At 23.0% G+C, this 15,531-nt stretch overlaps 4 protein-coding genes and 1 long non-coding RNA gene across 6 annotated transcripts; 3 read left to right on the forward strand and 2 right to left on the reverse strand.

Annotated features, from left to right (window-relative positions):
* The first annotated feature begins 266 nt into the window (after positions 1–266).
* Positions 267–5,419, forward strand: LOC122720641. Its single transcript, XM_043947444.1, has 3 exons — positions 267–4,327; positions 4,431–4,712; positions 4,794–5,419. Exons 1-3 carry the CDS (start codon positions 420–422, stop codon positions 5,371–5,373), a joined length of 4,770 nt encoding a protein of 1,589 aa, XP_043803379.1. The 5' UTR covers positions 267–419; the 3' UTR covers positions 5,374–5,419.
* Positions 5,420–7,154: 1,735 nt separating this feature from the next.
* On the forward strand, positions 7,155–9,616 carry LOC122720805 (cell division cycle protein 20 homolog). Of its 2 annotated transcripts, none has more exons than XM_043947790.1 (7): positions 7,155–7,474; positions 7,538–7,668; positions 7,790–7,881; positions 7,968–8,259; positions 8,325–8,622; positions 8,681–8,997; positions 9,118–9,616. In XM_043947790.1, the coding sequence occupies exons 1-7, from the start codon at positions 7,362–7,364 to the stop codon at positions 9,444–9,446; spliced, it is 1,572 nt and encodes a 523-aa protein (XP_043803725.1). In that variant the 5' UTR covers positions 7,155–7,361; the 3' UTR covers positions 9,447–9,616. The 2 variants fall into 2 exon arrangements, with proteins under 2 accessions (XP_043803725.1, XP_043803726.1); XM_043947791.1 differs by having other exon boundaries at positions 7,808–7,881.
* LOC122720735 lies at positions 9,074–10,040 on the reverse strand. The gene is made up of 3 exons (XR_006347806.1): positions 9,833–10,040; positions 9,269–9,372; positions 9,074–9,171 (listed from the first exon to the last, which is right to left on the reverse strand). It is a non-coding gene; the product is annotated as an uncharacterized LOC122720735 (long non-coding RNA).
* A 33-nt stretch (positions 10,041–10,073) lies between these two features.
* On the forward strand, positions 10,074–13,900 carry LOC122720804 (protein inturned). Its single transcript, XM_043947789.1, has 11 exons — positions 10,074–10,243; positions 10,369–10,669; positions 10,745–11,017; positions 11,114–11,185; positions 11,335–11,591; positions 11,679–11,768; positions 11,846–12,188; positions 12,255–12,592; positions 12,692–13,014; positions 13,085–13,251; positions 13,349–13,900. Exons 1-11 carry the CDS (start codon positions 10,089–10,091, stop codon positions 13,832–13,834), a joined length of 2,805 nt encoding a protein of 934 aa, XP_043803724.1. The 5' UTR covers positions 10,074–10,088; the 3' UTR covers positions 13,835–13,900.
* A 124-nt stretch (positions 13,901–14,024) lies between these two features.
* On the reverse strand, positions 14,025–15,425 carry LOC122720736 (F-box only protein 6-like). Its single transcript, XM_043947645.1, has 3 exons — positions 14,675–15,425; positions 14,416–14,559; positions 14,025–14,306 (listed from the first exon to the last, which is right to left on the reverse strand). The coding sequence occupies exons 1-3, from the start codon at positions 15,230–15,232 to the stop codon at positions 14,088–14,090; spliced, it is 921 nt and encodes a 306-aa protein (XP_043803580.1). The 5' UTR covers positions 15,233–15,425; the 3' UTR covers positions 14,025–14,087.
* Between the last annotated feature and the right edge of the window lie 106 nt (positions 15,426–15,531).

Here is a 15,531-nt window from a genome sequence, read left to right on the forward strand (position 1 = left end):
CTCTATTAAATAAAAATTCCCTATATTTCGTATCAATTATTATTAGTTTTTTTTTAATTTTAATTTTAAATTTATTTGTATTTATATTTATATTTATAACAGATATTTTAATTAATATCTTTTGAATTTATTATTTATAAATTATTATGTTTTTGTATCTCTTAGTTATATATTTGAATAAGAATTTTTGAATAAAGATCTTTTTATGACATCTGTTATGTTTTTATTCTTTGGATTTCTACCAATTGCGCCGATCATTTATTGGTGTAATTTTAGTGTAATAAATCGCAATCATAACTTAATAATCATATTTAAGCGAAATAGAATAAATCTTTATAGATATAATTATAAGACGTTGTTTAGAATATGGTTCGGAATGACGTTTTTCGATATTAATTGAATGAAAAAAAAAAGATAAAATGGAAAGTAAAGAAAATACTCAGACAAATGTATTTTTGTCAGAATACATACCTTCAAAAACATTTATATTTTCCGAACCATATACATTTAATGCTCCTAAGCAGATAATGGATATATCTGGGAAAAATTCATTTACTTTTGCTATGCCAATATTAGCAACACAATCTAATAATCAAGATATATGTGTTTTTCAACCGGATATATGTGAGAAGCAATATAAACCAAAAATTTCAAGAAATTCTTATAAATCTGCTGTTAATGTATTTGCTCAAGCACTTAAAGATACTGCAATGTTTGAGCAATTAAAAAAAAATTCTAGATCACAAATTACTAAAATTAATCCAGAAAATTCAATAACATGTACAAATGTACCTCAATCATTACTTACTAAAGTAACAGCAAAAGAATATTTTATTCAATTCGGAAATCTTTTAAAAATAACTATACGTCCTAAAAAACAAATAATTACAGTTATCTATGCTACCAACGAAGAAGCAAATGTAGCTTACAATAAAAGTGGTGAATATTTGGGTGAAAAATTTAATATAGAATGGACAAAATTATCTTCTTTGCCAAAATCTCCTACAAAGAAAAAAGATTTACAAAAAAATATTGTATCACAAATTGTATCTAATTTTTTTAAATCATCTGATGATGAAATCAGATCAGAGATAGATGCTATGACAAATTTAGAATATAATGTACACAGTAGAAATAATTTTAGTGGAACTTTAAGTAAAAAACATAAACCATTACAATCAAAAAATATATCAAAGTCAGTTACAAGATTAACAAAAGCTGAAAAACATAAATCTGATAGTCAAATATCTGATCTACTACCTAATGCCACAATTGAAGAACTACAAAATATAATTCAACAACCTGCACATACTTCCGAAGATAGATATAAAGTATTAGAAGCAAGAGATCGACTTATACGAATGAGACAAGTTAGATCACATACATTAGCAGCAGCTAAAGTAATGATTGGAACATGTCCTGATATGTGTCCTGAAAAAGAACGTTTAATGCGTGAATCAAAAAGACAAGTGGCATCATACGAACAACTTGAAACCAATGAATATGGAATAAATCATATGAGAGCAGTCAAACAATATTCTAGATCTTCTGCAGATCAAGAAGAACCAATGGCTCATGAATTAAGACCAGTAAAATCTTTAAAAATGACTATGAGTTATTTATTACATGAAATAGTAAATCTTTGTGATAAACAAGGAACAAACTTGGGAGACTGGTATTATTTTTTATGGGATAGAACAAGAGGAATTCGAAAAGATATAACACAACAAGAATTATGTTGTATTGATAGCGTGGAATTAGTTGAACAATGTGCTAGATTTCATATAGTATGTTCTGAAAGATTATGTGCTGAAGAAACATCTGTTTTTGATAAAAGAATCAATTCAGATAATTTAACAAAATGTTTACAATCATTAAAATATATGTATCATGATTTGAGAGTAAAGGAAATTAATTGTAAAAATGAACCTGAATTTTGGGCATATATTATTTTATTAAATTTAAATAATGGCAATTTTATGTGGGATTTACAAAGATTGCCAAACAATATACAAAAATCATCAGAAGTTCAATTTGCATTAGAAATATATTCTGCTCTTGAATCAAATAATTATTATAAATTTTTTAAACTTGTTCAAAAAACTACATATTTAAATGCATGCATCTTACTCAGATATTTTAATCAAGTAAGATTAAAAGCATTATCAGTATTAGTCAAAGCTTATTGTAGAACGGCATCAACAGCATATCCATTATACGAATTGATTGATATTTTAGGTTTTGAGGATGAAAATGAAGCTATATATTTTTGTGAACAAGTTGGTTTAAGCGTTTCAAAAGATGACTTACATGTATTATTGAATCGACATAATTTTAGTATGCCTGTATTAAATATAAAACAAAAGAGAGCACACAATTTAATAGATTCTAAAAGAATTATACAACATTTATCTATTGGAGAATGTATAGCAGGAGGAAAAATGCCAGAAAAAACTTATAAATATCATAAACCTCACAATAGTTTTGATTTACATGGTTATTTAATGCCTAATTCTATTAATGCAGAAGATCAAAATAAAAATATTATTTTTACATCAAATGATCCATATGAATTTAGAGATGAAGATGTAATACAAAATGAATCATTAAAAGAAATATTGGAAAAAAGTCAAAACAATAATGAAAATATGGTTAATATTGAACACACAACATTAAAATGTATTTCAAACATTGAAGCAGATACAAATCTTTTAACATCCATAAAATCTAATTCTGATGAATCTTGTCTCTCTAAATCTCATGCAGAAATCAATAAATCTCAGACACACACAAATTTGAATATATTAGTAAAATCAAAACCAGAAAATCAGAAAAATTCAAACACATTTAGTTTCATATCCAAACAGCATTTAAATGAATCTTCTGTTTCACCTAATGTATTTAATGTAACATCAACAATTTCAAATACTTCTAATGTATTTGTCAAACAATTTGAATCATCATCAAATCATGATAAATCTCCTTTTGTAATAACTATAAATAAAAACATATTTTCAACAATGCCACAAGGAAATATATTTACGAAAAATCTTACACCTTCCACTGTTCCAAAATCACTGAATATTATAAATTCTGTAAGTATAACTAAAAATATATCAAAAGAAGCACCAGAATTTATGAATAAAACCGAAATAAGAAAACAAATTGTACAAGATGAAAAAATAGAAAAATTAAAAGTAGAACAAGAATCTATTAAAAAAACACAAGAAATTAATGATACTGCAAAAGATATTTTAAATATTTTAGAAACAGAAATAATAAAAACATATTGTTCTACTATAGTGAAAGAAGAAATGGATAAAATATATATTTACAATACACTTGGTGAAGATATTAATAATAAAGTTTTAAATGAAGTAACTTATGAAATTTGCAATAATTTATTAAAGGAAGAAATCAATGTTCAAAAATTATATGAAATGTCAATGAAAATAAAAAATAGAGTAATTATAAAATATTTAAAAAAATGGAAATGTAATACATTAAAAAAAAAACAACAAAGAAGAGCATTAGAAAATACACCAGTATGGTTACAAAAATATTCTAGTGAACAATGTGCAAAATTATTATACTCTAAGGAACAAGATGTAGTTATTAAAAACATGTGTAAAAAACAAGATGAACAAAAAGATATCAAATATTATTCTGAATCTTTAGCACCAATTAAAGTTATTATTTACATTGGTATTAAAGAATACTTAAAAACTTTAGACATTAATATACAATCCAATTATTATTGGAAATTAGTTATTTCATGGCCAAATTTACACAATAAAACAGTTTTATGGCATTATAAAAAAGTAATGAATCAATATCTTTGTCCTGAAGATTATACTACAGAACCTATTATAATATTATATCAACCAAATCAAGTTGAAACATTGCATATATGTATTAGACATTTTGAAGGTCTTATTAGTGATCATAATTTAATAGGATCAGACGCTCTTTTATTCATAGCAGATGCTTCTGAAGAAATTAAATTTGTTGTAAAACGTTTAATGAATGCTGTATTAGCAAGAGACAAACTTATGCCTATACCACTTGTATTTATTATTTTTGGTCATTCAATCTTTCAAACCCAAGATGGAGAAATTATTTCTAGTTTGGAAAAGTTGTTGAAATCTGGATATTTATCAGTATACACAATTATCCATGAAAAAGATTTGACTGAGAAAACAATTTTAAATTTAACACAAAGTGCAATACTTTGGTTATCCTTAAATAAATCTTCTCAAAATCCGCTAGAAATGAATTATTTACAAAATATTTATAATACTTATTTAACAGAAGATTTATGGTTAAGGTATTATAATTAAAGAAATATTATTTAATAATTTTTTTTTTATTTATTTCATTATCTTTAAAATCTTATTTATATAATTTTTGTATTTTTATATTTTCTACAGGATATATGATAACTCATTTTTTAATGAAAAGTTATTACATGCTTTAGAGGAACCTAATTTTATAATTAATTTACATAATGAAGCAGTTTCTCATATAATAGATATAATATTAAGCCCAGAAACTTTTATGTATACAAAATTTGCTCCAGAATTTAAAAAATTTGTCAAAAATCAATATATGATGCCATGTAGTTATGAATATTTTGATGATGTTTGGAAAAATGAAGATTATAAAGCAAAATTAGAAAAAGTGATGTCTAGTTTTAAGCTACCTCAATGGAAGTAAGAAATATAATTAATTTTTGTATTATATTTAATATTAGTTTATGGATTTAATTAAATTTATATATATATTTATTTTAGGTATTCATGGCCTATAAATAATAATATCATATTTCATCAAAATATAACAAATTACTGTCAAGAAGCATTGTTTATTTCTGACAGTAATGAAATATCTTGTAATATATTAAGTAACATTTTTATTACAACAGGAATTTCCACTATATCAAATTTTATCAACATTTTATTGTACATTATTAAGCAAAAAATACATCTTCTTGATAAAGATTTAAAAGTAATCTATAATAAGAATTATATGAAATACTTTCAGACATTACCATGGTGGTTGAAATCCAATCTATTAATTCAATATAAGATTGTATCAAAAAATGTTAATATTCAAGAAACTGAAAAAGAAAATAGAAAAAAGAATAATATCAATGAACCAGTAGTAAAAAAACGGAAATTAAATAAATATCAAGAAAACAATGTTGAATTTGAATCATTAGCAACATTTTGTGAAAATAGTCGTAGTCAAATTATGGAAGTGCATTACATTTCAAAAAAAATTGAAAATCGTTTAAAGGAACATCAACAACAAAGTTATTCATTTGAAAAAAAATTAAAAGATGCTTTATTTAATGAATATTTAATGAAATGAAATATTTTTTAACAAAATGTAACATATAAAAAAAGTTAATGTTATATTTATAATACTTTATAAAATCTATTGTGTTTACAGTATTATTTAAGAAATAATGAATTCATGTATATACTATAAGTAATATTTAACTCTTTAACATATAATTATATCATATAATTCATTCCTCTGAATATTACATTGTAAAAAATAAATGGGTAAAGTATAATATTTATTACAAAATTGTGAAGTTATATATATTGTATTTTAATTATGAAAATTGAAATGAATAGTATTTTTATTCCTTTTACTCAGAAAAAGTAAATATTGTATTGCTAAGAAATGCTCTGAAGTTTTTGGATCATACAAAAGCAAATCTGTACAAATCTATTTTTTTATTCATCTTCATATGATACTACTATTCAATGTTATTTTAGATCTTAATTTTCAGCTATATGCATTCATATTTTTGTGATTATATTTACCTATCAAAAATATTCAATTATATTTATATTTCTTTTAAGGATTTTTTTTCAACCAATTATTAGATATTTATTTGTTTATATATTATTTTAACAAAGAATTTGGTTATAAGATGGCATCAAATATTTACAAAATTTTTGTCATATATAATTTCACATTCTTTTGGTAAATTAATCAAATTAATTAATATAACAATATTTTTAATAAAGAATAAATAAAATTATTATATATTATTTATTTATTTTTAAGATATAAAAGATATATAAGATAACATTAAGATAACATATTAGATTTTAAGATTTACTATATTATTATAAGCTGTTTTGTTTTAATTTTTTAATTAGTTTTTCTATTTTATGTGATTTTCTTATTTTTCAAGATTTTCTTTCATATAACTATTGTATTCAGGAAAAATTATATTTATTTAAACAATGAGCTATTTCACACTTTCTGTTTTTCTCTGATTTATAAAAAAGAAAATTGGATAAAATACATAATATTAATATATGTATAGTAGATAGTAATATGCAATAATATATAATATACTAATATATTAATAAATATATAATAATAATGATTAACTTAACTTTACATTGAAATTTTTGTATATATTAATATGCACAAATATGCATAATAAATTATTATATGAATATATTGTATTATTGTATAAATCCTTAGAGACATAATGTTTACAAGAAATATAGATACAATATAGGCATCTATATTTAAAATGCAAATTATAGCAAAATATTTATATTTTTATGGCTAAAGTTTTGTATGTTTTTGATAGAGATTTGATATAAGTTGATATACAAATTTTTATATATTTTTGGTATCAATTTATTAATATAACTTGATAACCAAATTTTAAATCAAATTTTTTATTTTTGGTATCATTTTGATAATAAAATTTATATAAAAAATTTGGCAAAAATAGAATTAATTTAAAGATATCTATAGAAATATATTACAGAAATATATTTAATTTTTATTTTCTAAAATGATAAAAGATAATATTAAAATAGAATTAATTAATTAATCAATTAAATATATATTATATATACATATAACAAAAATAATAATAATTGTAAATTTATTTAAAATATTATTTTCTGTTTATAACAAAATTTTAAGTTTTTGTTAATAAAGATTTTAAATATTTCATTAATATGCATTATTTTTGAAAATGCTCCTTTATTTCTACTGCGACCTCTATTGGAAAATTATTATACAAAAACTTTTAAATTTTAACGAACTTTTTAAATGTTCAGTATTTTATTCGCTTTAAGAATTGTGTGACTAAAGAATTTAGTGTTTTTTAGTGTGTCATTGTAATTCTTAATCTACATATATTGATGCTCTTTCTACAATAATAAAGTTTAAATTGGAAATAAAATAATTTAATTATTTGTAAGATGCAGTAATGTTTTATAAGTGTGCGAGTTAATTCATATTTTAAATTTTATTTATTCATTATTTCATATTTTTAAATTAAGTGAATATTTAAATTTTGAATTAACATCATTATGTCTCATTTAAAATATATGAAAGAAATAAATAATTTAACTCGCATGGATGAAACTATTAAGGGACCTCTTCCACGTTGGCAAAAAAAATGTTTAGAAACATCAAATTCCAGGTATTACTTTATTATTTTATTAAAAATAAAATATATATCTCTATATTACATGTATTTATACAGTGTCAACATTAATTCATCACGAAAAATTTCAAATGGATCATTTGCAAATAGTACTACAGGAAAAACACCAACAAAAAAGAATGATAATCGAACGAAAAAGACACCTTCTAAAACTTCTAAAAAATCTCCAAGTATGAATTATTTTTATAATTTAGGATAATTAATATATAATGATAGAATTTCTACATATGACTAATATATAATGATACATATAAAAAAGCTCTATGTAGATTTTAAATACTATCTAATTAGGTCATACTTCTACACCAGCTAAAACACCTAGTGGTGGTGATAGATTTATTCCATCAAGATCAACTACTAATTTTGATCTTGGTTATTATAAGGTACATGTATAATTTTTTAATATAAATTTTGTCATTTTAATATGATAATGAAATTCATTAAATATATTTTTTTTTAATTTTTTCAGATTCAACAACAAACAAATGCAGAAAAAGATGAAGAAAAACTAGACAATGCAAGTCCTTCCAAAAGGGAAATGCAGCGACTTATGGGAGAAAATTTGCATGGTGGTGATATTAATCAAATGAGAGTTTTATCTTATCAAAATAAAGCACCAGCTCCTCCAGAAGGTTATCAAAATCCATTGCGTGTTGTGTATAGTCAAAGTAAAACACCAGCAAGCATAAAAACTTCTACAAGATATATACCACAAAATCCAGATAGAATATTGGATGCTCCAGAAATTGTTGATGATTATTGTAAGAATCTTTGTTCAATATTTATTATTATTAAACAATCATAAAAATTTATAAATTTATTTCAGATTTGAATTTGATTGATTGGTCAGAAAGTAATATTTTAGCTGTAGCATTAGGTGCTAATGTATATTTATGGAATGCTGCAACAGGAACTATAGAACAATTACTTGAATTAAATGGTAATGATTATGTTTGCTCTGTTGCATGGATTCAAGAAGGTCCATATTTAGCTGTAGGCACTACAATAGGAAATACAGAACTTTGGGATTGTAGTCAAACAAAAAGAATACGTGTAATGAATGGACATGCAGCCAGAGTTGGTTCTCTTTCTTGGAATTCACATATTTTAACAAGTGGTTGCAGGTAAAAATTTTTATAATACATATTAAAATAAAAATGTTAATACATGTATTTTATACAGAGCAGGACAAATAGTGCACCATGATGTTAGACAAAGAGACCATTTAATATCAACAATTAATGCACATGTTCAAGAGGTATGTGGTTTAAAATGGTCACCTGATGGAAAGTATTTAGCAAGCGGTGGTAATGATAATATGCTTCAAATATGGCCATCAGTATCTGTACAAAGCCATACAAACACACAACCAATTTATTCACTAAATCAACATCAGGCTGCTGTAAAAGCTCTTGCATGGTGTCCATGGCAAAGTAGTATTCTTGCTAGTGGAGGTGGTACTGCTGATAGAACAATTCGATTTTGGAATTGTAACACAGGTAAAGAAAATAATCAAAACAATTGTATATACATATATGTCATATATATAATATCCATAATAATAAAAATAATTAATTTCATGAAAAAATTTTTTTTATTATTTAATATTTATACAATAGGTGTATGTTTAAATATGGTAGATACCAAATCACAGGTGTGTTCTTTGCTTTGGTCTACAACATATAAAGAAATTGTATCAGGCCATGGATATGCACAAAATCAATTAATAATTTGGAAATATCCTGCAATGACAAAAGTTGCAGAACTTACAGGCCATTCTAGTCGTGTTTTACACTTAGCGATGTCTCCAGATGGTACTACCATTCTTAGTGCAGGAGCTGATGAAACTTTAAGATTGTGGAAATGTTTCCAACCTGATCCATATAAAAAAAAAGATACAAATGAAATAAAAGCTGTTGCTTCTAGACTTAAACAATCAATTCGATAATGTTCTTATATTAATTTATATTTATTTTTTAATTGAATAATAAATGTGACTAATGATTTGTATTTTACTAGATGTGAAAACTTGTAATACAATTTCTAGTATCATTATTTGTTTATCAATGTATTTAAAATAAATTTGAAATACTTGGTACATAGAAGTATCGAGCCATTTTTAGTTATAGGTATTTCATTTTTATAAAAATAATTATATGCATAAATAATATAAACCAATATAATTGACATTTGGATATTTTTTTTATCTATTATAATAAAAACAATTAAATATAAATAAATATATAATTAAAATTATTTTTTTTTTGTATTTAATTTACTTTCGCATTGTGTATAATATTTTAAATATGAAAAAAATATATTAAATCTCCCCACCTTTCATATAACGATATTAAAATTTTCAGAGAACCACTTCTTAGCCTAACCTTTCTTTGAAATGATTTGAGTAAACAATAATTCGTGTTAAAATATATCAACAATCTAAAATATTTTTATTTTAAAATTTAATAATAAGATAAATATTTTATAATAATTTTTGTTTTAAAAGAAAAATATATAATAAAGTATAATAATAACAATTATATCAGAGAAAAAACTAGTGCATAAATCTTTACAATTTGATTAAAAAGAAATGGATGAAGGAAATTCTAAAAATATAATAATAAGATCGCAATGTAAATATGATCACATTTTTTCTTCAGAAAATGTGAAAGATGATAATGAGCATGATTGGTGGGCAAGTGATAGTGCATCAAGTACTGGATCATATTATTCAGATACAGATAGGTAATTATTATTGATATCTATAGGTAATTATTAATTATAGATAATTAATATTTTAATCCTTTGTATTATTAAAATATATATCATTATTATATAATATATTATCAAATTTATATGAATTATTATAGTTCTACAGCAGAATGGGAATCGGAAATTAATTCTAATGGGGAATTGATTTATATAGAATCTGCAATAGATAATGTAAATGATGAACAATTTTCATTCACTGTAACAAAACTTGATTCTCAACCAGAATTGATGCGACGTCGTAGTACAAGAGCTGGAAAACTCATGCGATTTATAAAACGAAAAGAAAGTAAACGTCTGAGTACAAGGAATAAAAAAAATAATTTTAATGTTACAGTAAATAATATTGGAAATTCAGGAAAAGATGGAACTACAAAGGAAGTTACTTTTAGAGACTTTCAAGTAAATAATTTCAATTATAATTTAAATATTTTTAAAATAATAATAATATATTTTATTAAAAATATGTATATCTAGGCAGGTGAAACCCGAGAAGTTATATTATGGGTTGATCCTGATAGACGACATAAATTGGGAAGGAGAGCTACATTATGTGAAGCATATTTTGGAATTATTCCAAGTGTTTTTTCTGACAAAACACGTATTATGGTTGCTGGATTTATACCAGATGGAGAAGCAATAAAAAATAAAAATATTAAAATTGGAGATTGGCTACGAAGTATAAATTCAAATAATGTTACATATCAAAATTTAGATAATATATTATCTGAAATAACAGTTTCAACAAATGTAAGAATTAAAATTTAGAAAATATTAAATTTAATTGATATTTTACGAAAATTATAAAATATTTTATTATATAATCAATTTTTATTCTTTATTTAGGTAACATTAGAACTACAAAGAATTGCAGGTATTGATGTTACAGCAACATTATCTGGATTAAATTGTCCTAAAGTAATTATAATGTATATGATTATAATGTATATTATAATTCTAAAGTATATTTATGTATATATAATTATATACATAATATAAATATAATTTAAGTAAAATTTAAGTAAAATTTGAAATTAATAATAATATATTGTTTTTTTTATTATTAGCAATCTGTATTAGTACAAAGATTAATGAATAAAGAGGAAAGTAAAGATTTAATGCAATCAATAATAAATTATCCACTTGGTGTATTATATCTACAAACCACTGAATTATCAGAAGTGGGACCAGAATTACAAGGTGTTTTATATACATTTCCTCGATCAGAAAATAAAAATATGCATTCTATATTATGTACAGCAAGAGGAGCTTTTATAACTCTCAATCATTTATTACCAGAAATTGGTGGTTTACAACCTACTAGGTATAATTAAAATTTTATAATACTTTCTATAAATACATAATTTTTATAACATGTATGCAATCACATTTTATAGTACAACTTTTATAGTACTACAATACAGGTAGCAGAAGAAGAAATTCATATTATATATACACCTCGAAATGATGAGTTACTTTTATTGGCATTTCCAAAAAAATGGTAAGTTAATTGAATAATATTTATATAATATTATAATAATAAATAAATATTAATATGTATATATTTTAAATTATCAGTTGCAGTCTTGAAGAAGCTATTAATTTATCAAATGATATAGTAAAAACTTTAGAATTTGGATATCAGTCACTGACAAAATGTTTTACATCTGAGGAAAATCAATCTTCTTTAGACCATTTTTTTATTTTAATTATTCAACAATTATTAGATATAAAAAGTTATGCAACAAATTTAGAATTGACTAATTCTTGTATGGAAATTCATAATAATATTGAAAATATAGAAAGTTACAAATTTAGAAGCGCTTTTTCAGTTGCAAATTTTATAGAATTATCAAGAGATGCACAAATTCAAATTGATGCTGCTTTAAGTGAAATGGAAGCCATGGATTATAGAGATTGGGTATGTTTTGTAATAAAAAATAATAGAAGAAAAATGATATAATATAATCATATTTTTTTTTTTTAGAATGAAGATCCTATGGACTGTCAAAGATTATATACAATTTTAGGTAGTTGTATTTATCACAAACATTATCTTCTTGGATCTCATTTAATTCATAATGATTTGATTGAGATAGAATCTTATCTTAGACAAAACTGTATTTTAAATTTGATAAATAATGAACCTGTAAAGAGTCTTGTTATTTGGAAAAGAGTATATCCTTCTTCATATAATCATAAAAATATAGAAAATAATAAAAATAATCAATCACTTATTCCTAATGGAAAATGGTATTTACTTATTGTTGGATATGGACATGATTTATTAGCAGTTCTTTTAGAATCTGGTGGATGTACTGCAAAGTTAGTTTTTATAGTTTTTATTATTTATGAATTTGATTTTAATTGTTAGAAGAGATTAATTTTATATATATTGATTTGTTTATTTATTATTGAATATAGATGTAGTGAAATTATTGGTCCAAATATATTTTATGTAGAAGAAGCTCAAGAGACATTAAAACATATACAAAAAATAGGAGTAACAACATTAGCAGCCAAATGGATTGCATCTAACACAAGACCAGAAGTAATAACTTATGAAGATGTACCTATAAAATCATCTAGTATTACAGAAAATCTTCTAGGTCTCATAAAATCAACAGATGTACAAAATATATCTATTAAATCATCTCATGCTACAAATAGTAATAAGAGACCTCAAGAAATACCTTCAATTTTAAAAAAACGCAACATAGAAGAATTTCCTGTAGTTTTAGGGTCAGGTAAGAAATTATTTATTTTATTATTTTATATTAAATATGATGATTTAAAAATACAACTTTCTTATTTTAGTATATTCTTTGCATACATCAGAAGATTCATTAAGTCAAGGAACTGGTGGGATTAGTGAAATAAGTGATGAAGCAATGCCTATATTAGGAAGACGAGCAACAAGAGAAAAAATCATTAGTAAATCAAGATATTCAGATGATAGTGATTCCGATATTGATGTATATAAGGTAATTAGTACAGTGAAGTATATATTAAATTATAATTATATTATCTCATATTTTATTTTTTTATATAATTTTCATAAAGTTTACTTTATTATTATAGAATAACTGTCAAATGTTAAATTTGGATATATCTAATATAAGAGAAAATTTATTAAGTCAAGCTGAATATTTAGTACCAAAAGTTTTGACAATGGGTGATAAAAATTATTTATATCATTATGTACATTTAGACATGGTTGAAGGAATTCTTCTATCTTCAAAACCATTAGAACATTTAGGAAAAAATCCCAATTTTCTTATAAATTTTAATAAATGTGTTCATATTATCCACAGATTATTACATAATACAGTAAGATTTAAAGCAATGTTAAATTCAGATGCTGATAAAACTGTGATTAATAAGAGTTTAATTGCTGTTAAAGAACATGGCGTGTTATTTGAATGGGAAAATTTAACTTATTGGGTTGTTGGTCGATTATTTACAACTCCCCATCCAAAAGAGTTATATGTATGTTATCAGGATTCTGCACCACAAAATTTAATTGAAATAGCATTTAAATTACATTCATTGCACACATTAATATAAATTTTAATTTTTTTGATCATATAGTTTTTAAAAATCAAATATTTCCTATATCAAAAATTATGTTAAAAATATTATTGATATAAAATATTTGAAAAAGAAACAAATTTGTGAGATTTAAATTGTAAGTTTTACATAATAATTTAATAAATACTCTCAATATTAAAATATATGAATATTATATATTGTACTTTAAATAATATATTCAAAATATTTTTTACTTGTGTGAATATTTTTCATATTTTCAAAATATAGCTTATTTTTTTTTAGAAATACGTTTTGCATTATAATTTTTATTGGATAACATATTAATTTCTTCACTGTTGCGAAATTGAACTATGGGAATTTTTACACATACACAGGCACCTGCCATTTTACTGCCATAATGTCCTGCCCAAAATAATTTATCAGTACCGCCATGACAAAAACAAATTCTTCTAAGTCCAGGTCCATAGTTCTTAAATTCATGTAATATCTAAAATAAAATATAATTAAATTGTAACATAATTTTATTATTCTTAAAAATTTGGTTACTTTTAAAAATATTTTATCTATATATATATATTTATATATATGAAATATACCTGATGCCATTCATTTTGTTTTTCTTCTTCAATACTATCATGGAATTCAAAGGAGTCAATGATTTTATTATCTTCTCCTAATAATTTGATTTTACATTCATAGATAGCTGGACAATCCCAACGACAACTATACCATTCACTTACCTATATGTATATATGTATCATAATATTATAAATATAATAATATAAATAATATAAATTATAATAGCAAAAATATTTTTTTAAAAAATTTTATAAGAAAATATAAATTTTGTAATACCACTATTAAAGGTTGTAAATTGTCTAAAACATATGATGTCAATCCTTCAATTTCTAGATCAATTACTTGTGCTTTAGTGCATCTTCTATAAGAAGTAACAAAACAGAATTGATTTCCTTTAAAAATAGCTTCATTATTTGGCAAAGGTGAAACTCCTATTGGAGGATTTTCTACTTTCCAACGATCACCACCTTCATCAAGAATTTTCCATTTTTGCGTTCCGTATTCTCCAGAATGATTTTTTATCAAATTCCTTTCAAAAGGTTTCTTTTTACACATAAGATAATATGTATGCCAAGAAACCTCCTTATCAAAAAGAAGTGATCGACCGAAAATAATTTCTGCTTTTTTACGCCAAACATAAGTTTGAATTAAATTTTTCCAAAGTTTACACACCAATTGACAATTTAATAAAGAGTTATAATCTACATAGCAAAAAATTTCTGCTAATAATTCTTCTGGTAAGTATTTGCCACCAACAATTAATCCGTTTTCGCTTTTTTCATCAAACATTACGCTAGTAGTCATGTGTCTATTACTGTCAAGAAACTGACCCATTTTTATTTACAAATAATTGTTTTGATAAATAATATACAAATTGGTAATATTATTTTTTAAATGAAATATTTTTCATTTATTATTTGTAGTTTCGATGTTTAAAATATTTTAGATTTAATAGTGTAAATAGAATTTTTAATAAAATTTTATAATGTTCTTCAAATATTAACTAATCTAACCTTCTTTACAATACTTAAAATATATATAATAATTTTTTGTGATGTCTTATTATATGCATTTACTATTATTTTTTTAATCAAAAAAAATTAAAATCCACAAATCATATTTAAAAAGTGACT

This window comes from Apis laboriosa, unplaced genomic scaffold (assembly GCF_014066325.1).
Source record: "Apis laboriosa isolate Shangri-la unplaced genomic scaffold, ASM1406632v1 scaffold1321_cov151, whole genome shotgun sequence".
Lineage (NCBI taxonomy): Eukaryota > Metazoa > Arthropoda > Insecta > Hymenoptera > Apidae > Apis > Apis laboriosa.